Source organism: Zingiber officinale, chromosome 3A (assembly GCF_018446385.1).
Source record: "Zingiber officinale cultivar Zhangliang chromosome 3A, Zo_v1.1, whole genome shotgun sequence".
In the NCBI taxonomy this organism is placed as follows: domain Eukaryota; kingdom Viridiplantae; phylum Streptophyta; class Magnoliopsida; order Zingiberales; family Zingiberaceae; genus Zingiber; species Zingiber officinale.
In genome coordinates, this window is record NC_055990.1 from 105,986,486 (window position 1) to 105,993,142 (window position 6,657).

Here is a 6,657-nt window from a genome sequence, read left to right on the forward strand (position 1 = left end):
CGTTGTGGTAGCACACGTCTCTGGTGTAGCTGTTACAATGTGTAGCAGTTAATCCGTAGTAAATGCTACACGTTGTGGTAGCACATGTCTCTGGAGTAGCTACTAAAATGTGTAGTAGCTAATCCGCAGTAACTACCACATGTTGTGGTAGCTCACGTCTCTAGAGTAGCTACTGTAATATGTAGCAGCTAATCCATAGTAACTGCTACACAGTGTAGCAGCTACTCTTGAGAAGCTTCCACGTTGTAGCAGCTTCTGACAACTAGCTGCTACAAAGTGCTGCAGTAGCTGCTACAATGCTATGCAGCTTTTAACTATCTATACATTAACTAATACAATGTGTAGAAGCTCATTTAATTGATCTAAATAAAAATTGAGATTGACAGAGTAACATCTTGTTGAGCGTAAACGAAAAAAGACTTAGAGACTATAGTTGGGTTTGATATACATGAATAGAATAATATTAATATTCTAAACAAAGATAATAACATAAGACAAACAAGATCTTAAGCCAAAAAGTTATTACAAACTCTAATGCTATAATCATTTGATTTGTAGCATTCTTTAATTCTACATTAACTTAGGATAGTTATCATTGCACTTGGACAAATTTAGTTTGATTCTTTTTCTCTCTTAAAAGGGCAGCATCGCTAGGGAGATGTTAGGTTGAACTTCACAAAGAATGATATTTCACTCATTCATTTGATTTATAGTATCCTCTAATGCTTCATTAACTTGGGACAGTTGTTGTCGTAGCTGCATAAGTTCAGTTTGGTTCTTTTTCTCTTGGAAAAGGGCAACTTGCAACTCGTTCCTCGCCTGGTTCCATTATTTTGTGAGAATATTAATATAGCTACAAACAACATGATGTTCCATGGGTAGACTGAGATACATGTTAGGATTATTTTAGAAAATTCGTAAATTCAAGGAAAGAAAGATATATATAATAGAAGAAGAATGGATAATACAAACCGAAAAGCAGATGGGTTTACTGATAGAGATGGTCTTTCAAAGGAAGAAGACATAGGGCTTGAATCCTCATTGATAGGAGGTTCTTTAACACTACTCAGAGTGGGTTTCATCTTCTTGCTAAAGCAAGACATGTTCCTTGAATAGCTACAATAAACCCAATGTATATAACGAATGGCTAGGTAGCATGAAAGAGTGAATTAGGTTGATAGACGATTTATAGAAAAATGAGTTCTAACATCATTAACTCTTGATAAAGACAAGTCAAACTAGAGCGTCTTTCCAATACCATAAAAATAGGTCATCAAATTACAGACAGTACAACTCATCAAAACCTGTGAAAAGATAAGATAGATAGTAAAGACAAGGATAACCAACCGTCGAGCCTTGATTCCTTCTGTGCACATAATGTATACTCTACCATGGTAGTAACTGCTACACCGTTATAGCAGCTATTATTCCAAGTAGCTGCTATAGAGTTATAGCAGTTATCATTCCAAGTAGCTGCTACAACGTTGTAGTAGCTAACCGCTGAGTTAGCTACTACAGAGTTCTAGCAGCTATCATTCCAAGTAACTACTACAACGTTGTAGTAGCTAACCATTGAGTTAGCTACTATAGAGTTGTAGCAGCTATCATTCCAAGTGACTGTTACAACGTTATAGCAGCTATCATTCTAAGTAGTTGCTACAGTGTTGTAGCAGCTAGCTATAGATTTAATTACCAGTTTATCACCTGAGATGCCCAATAAAGATAATCACGAATACAACCTATAGCAGGTAGTCAGCAGTAGCTACTAGGCGTTGTAGTAGATATTCTGGAGTAGCTGCTACAATGTGTAGCAGCTAATTTGAAGTAACTGCTACACAGTGTAACAACTACTTTTGAGAAGCTGCTACAACGTGTAGTAGCTTCTGACGACTAGCTGTTTCAACGTGCTACAGTAGCTGCTACAACGTGTAACAACTTCTAACTATTTATACATTAACTGATACAATGTATAGAACCTCATTTAATTGATCTAAATAAAAAATTGAGATTACTATGATCTATTAATGGTTGAAAATGCAGAGTAGCATCTTGTTGAGCGTAAACAAAAAAAGATCTAGTACAACGTTGTAGCAGCTAACATTCCAAGTTAGTTGCTACAAGTTGTAGCAGTTACAGGGACAGTTAGCAGCTACAAGGTATAGCAGTTATTTGTCGAAGTAGCTGCTACAACGTGTAGCAGCAAAGCAAAGGCACTGCAGCAGCAAAAATAATTTTAAATAATTTTTTTACCAAGTTGATATACATCTACAAAAATATTTTAAGGGTAATATCTACTAGAAAATGTAGCTACTAAAAAAATCACTTACCAAGTGGCTGCTACACGTTGTAGCAGCTACATGGACAGTTAGCTGCTACAAGGTGTAGCAGTTAACTATCGAAATAACTACTACAACTTGTAGCAGCATTTGATGTCCAAGTGGTTGCAGACATTTGTAGTAGGCGTTGATCTTGCACGTCGTAGCATAAATCCTCCCTTCCTTCTACGACCACCATTCCAAGTTAGCTGCTACAAGTTGTAGCAGTTATATAGACAGTTAGCTGCGAAGTAGCTGCTGTAACGTTTAGCAGCAAAGCAAAGGCGTTGCATCAGGGGTAATATCTGCTAGAAAATGTAGCTGCTACAAAAATGACTTACCAAGTGACCGCTACACATTGTAGCAACTACATGGACAGTTAGTTGCTACAAGATGTAGTAGTTAACTGTCGAAGTAGCTGCTACAACGTATAGCAGCTACCTTTCCAAGTGGCTGCAACCTGCAGGGGTTTGTAGCAGGCATCGTCCTTGCACGTTATAACATTAATCCTTCTAATATATGTTCGGATCACGGTGCATGGGGAATAACAAATTAAAATAAAACGAATTATCATTGGGTATAAAATGGAAGAAATTAAAGATGTCATCCTTATGATTGAGAATGGAGAGAGGTGGTAAGCACAACAGCAACTGTCAGACGTGGCATTGCCGGTGAAGGAAGACACGAGAGAGAGAGAGAGAGAGAGAGAGCGGCAAGCCAAGTAGTTTGCAGCGCCTTTGCTTTACTTTCTCGACAAGAGTGGGAGGTTCGACGAACAACGGAGAAGGAAGGCACGAGAGAGAGAGCGACGAGAGAAATTTAGAAATTGAGAAATTTTGCTAGGTGACGTTTTGAAAAAAAGGTCGAAGGGGAGAGAGAATAAATGGAATATTTTTTTATAAAGAAATATTGCTAGCAACGTTACGTCTGCACGTCGCTCATGATCGCACACAAAGTGTCGCTTAGCATATCAAATCTCTCTCTGTATATATATATAATTTGAATCAAAAGATCCTGAATGTATAGATAGACCACTTAAATAAATGAATTAGTTTTTATTTTAAATTTTATTTTGCACATTTATAAATTTTGTTTTTTTAAATATTAATAATGATCTTGAATTATCATAACTTATAATAAACAGTACGATATCACGAGCAAAAATATTTTTGAAGGTTAAATTAAGGGTCGAAATGGTAAGAATTGTCCATTCTAATATAATCATTATCAATTCATTGTTGAAAGGGATGGTGATTTGCAAATCCTTTCTACTTAGAACTTTATGTTTAAATCATTGAGATAAGTTTACTTTGCAATTATTACGACCTCCCTTTTAAATATCTTGCACCACTAAAATTCCAATAGTAATATATGATTAAAGTCATCTATTTAGATTGCATTCGTCGGATTAATTAGTCCCGCCAAACAATTTTAACTTCTTGAATTAAAACTTTATCAATCTATTTAAAAACGGATTGAGACAGGTCAATCTATCTAGGCCCTCTATTCGCACAAGTCGGCACACAATGAAATTGGGTTGATCTCGATTCGCGTAGGTGGGCATACAGTGGAATTGAGTTGATCTGTAAATTGAGGAAATACTAAAGTAACCACTTTTGCATCTTAAACAATCATTGAGGTCTCTTGACATTTTTGTAGAGTTTATCATAACTAAGAACAGACTTGCTATATTTTTATCCAATGTATTGATATATTTGCGATTACTAAATTGGTTTATAATATATTTATATTTTTCAAAGTAATAAATATTAAATTTATTTTAATTCATGAATATTTTTTCTTAATTGGATGAGCATAAACATGCGAGCCAATCCAAGTGACCGCAGTCTTTTTACTTCATGAATATTTTTTTTATTTTATTTTATAATAAATTTGCATGTTGATCAGTGACGGATTAATCAGTTCCGTTCCGTCATCGCTCCACCCATCAAATGACGGATCCGTCCCCCATGATTGGTCAGTTCTATCTATGATGTGACAATTAGCCCCACGCGGTTATCTGGAGCGGTTAGTGCGTAGAAACTTGTCACTTGAGAATGTGGATTCGAATCGTAAGGTAATCAGGGCATAATTCCTTGGTCCCTGTGCATCTCTTCTCACTGCGCACTAACTTCTCCAGTTACCGTAATTTACCTTCCTCGTAAAGATCTTGGACATGATGTGATGGAGACACTCGGGGCGAGCAATATCGCCTTTTGCCACTATCTATGATGTGACAATCAACAAATTAGATAAGGCTTTGAGTTGCCAACTTGCCATGGCTTTTCCTCATTATTATTAGGTAAACCTTAAAGGGGAAGTTAGATCAAAGAACTGCAGTGCAGATTCATGTGTTCTGTTGACTAGCCCAAGCTTTTCCTTCACGTACAACATGAGAAGCTTCACCTTTCCAAGCTACACGATCAAACCTATGTGCAGATTCATGTGTTTTGTTTGTTTTGTTGACTAGCCCAAACTATTCATTCACGTACAACATGAGAAGCTTCAACTTTCCAAATTACACGATCAAATCGATACTTTTTCTTACTTGAGAAATTCCATTGAAACAAACAAACAAACAAAACAAAAAAAAGTTCTCAACGATGGTCATTGGTCACAACCCTAGTCCACTTACAGTTCGACACGGAGATGCAGAAGGATCCAACAAGAAAGAAGACAACAGCTACAGTTCTCTATCACCGAGCCTCTCTCCACTGAAAGTTTGACACTCAGATGCTGGGGAGTCCAATCAGAAAGAAGGCATAGACAACTCTCTTTCAGTCACCCGTCGTCCCCCTATAGCAAAAATCAAGAACAGTACACTTGTGATCTCCATTCCCCTGCTGTCGATGTCTTTGCTTATCGTGATTTATTCTTAGAATCATGGCATCGAGTAGATGGGATATTGACAGCGTCGTTATTGTTTTTGTACATTCTGTTTCAGAAAGCTTCCACCAACGCCGAGGATGAGGCCGCCGCCGCCGCCGGTGATTCGTCTTCGCCCTCCTCGGCGGCGTCCCACAGGAAGCGCGCGTAAGAACCCAGCACGTAGCTGCAATCCAAGATGGAAAATTTTTAATTTTTGGTTCGGAAAATGAAGCTTGATTATAATAAAGTACCAGTCGTCCGGCGAAGCCTTGACCGCGCGGTCGAAGTAGGTTTTCGCCCTCTCCTCGTCTCTGTGCGTTTCCCACACCAGATTCCCGTACATAGATAACAGCTCGCCGTCGCCGGGGTTCGCCAGGATCGCCCGTCCGTAGCACTCTTCGGCGCGCACCGCATCGCCCTCAACCTTACATAGCAGAACAGATTTGATTTTTTTTTTGGCCCGAATTTTGAATATCGCAATCGAAATCAAGAATTTTTAGGGATTCTCACAAACCTCGTGAAGGAATCTCCCGTAGTTCCTCAAGAGGAGCGGATTGGAAGGGTCTGTCTGCAACATCTGCTGGTAGTACTCCGCGACCTTTCTGTTGTCGTCACGATCGCCGTCGCCCTTCCCTAAGGCGACATTCTTCCCCTTTCCGGTCCCGCCTCCGGCGTACTCCGTCTGTTCCACTTGCCCAGCCGGCACTGAGACTCCGATATCGCACCACTTCACCTCCAGATCCTCTTCCTCCGCCACCTTCTCCGGGACCGGGGCGTGGGGCCCGGTGAGCGGGGAGAGGTTAGATCCGACGAGATCGCCCTCGGATCTGGCTCGCCGAAGAAGAGGCCCCTTCTTGCCGCCCTCTGATTCGATGTGGATCGCAGCGGCGCACCGGTGCCGCGGAGAAAACAAGGAGCTGGCACTCCGCCGCAGGAATGAGTCCCCGGCGCCGGAGTCGTGGAATCCGTCCGTCCTCGGAGACGCGAGGAAGGAGCCGGTACGGATCAAGACCGTGGCACTCATCCCTGACCGATTCCTGGGACGGCGATTCCGCTCGATCACTGAAAGAGTCGCCGACTCGGTTGCTCTGCTTGAAGCGGTCCAAATTCCAGCGAGTTTCGCGACATTAAATAGGTAAATGATAGACCGGCACTGACGGGCGCCGTTACGCGATGCCGTCAGGCTAACGGACAGTTCCCACGTGTGATAGGCGCGCACGTGACGGGGGATGGGGCGGGAGCGTGGGCCGTACACGTGGAGCAAACGACAGTGCGGTGGGCCGCGTCAAGTAAGCAGGAACGACGGCGGAGGTCGAGCCACGTGGATTTTAATTAAGTATTTATTTTTTTATATTATTTTCTCACTTACGGACCGTACAAAATAATTAAACTGAAAAAACAATAAATCAAAATTTAGCGTGAAATAATCAAATACCTTTCTGAATGAATCGGAGGATTAAAAGCCGATAATCTA

The 6,657-nt window shown here is 40.7% G+C and overlaps 1 protein-coding gene across 1 annotated transcript; it reads right to left on the reverse strand.

Annotated features, from left to right (window-relative positions):
- Nucleotides 1-4,833: 4,833 nt before the first annotated feature.
- Nucleotides 4,834-6,295, reverse strand: LOC122052236. Its single transcript, XM_042613674.1, has 3 exons — nucleotides 5,698-6,295; nucleotides 5,435-5,607; nucleotides 4,834-5,367 (listed from the first exon to the last, which is right to left on the reverse strand). Exons 1-3 carry the CDS (start codon nucleotides 6,205-6,207, stop codon nucleotides 5,256-5,258), a joined length of 795 nt encoding a protein of 264 aa, XP_042469608.1. The 5' UTR covers nucleotides 6,208-6,295; the 3' UTR covers nucleotides 4,834-5,255.
- Between the last annotated feature and the right edge of the window lie 362 nt (nucleotides 6,296-6,657).

Bases quoted from the DNA above. Each gene is read 5' to 3' on its own strand.
- LOC122052236 (XM_042613674.1), bottom strand. From the start codon at position 6,207: ATGAGTGCCACGGTCTTGATCCGTACCGGCTCCTTCCTCGCGTCTCCG. The intron at 5,608-5,697 runs GTTTGTGAGAAT...CTGCTATGTAAG, and splicing joins ACGGGAGATTCCTTCACGAG to GTTGAGGGCGATGCGGTGCG. The intron at 5,368-5,434 runs GTACTTTATTAT...CTTGGATTGCAG, and splicing joins AAGGCTTCGCCGGACGACTG to CTACGTGCTGGGTTCTTACG.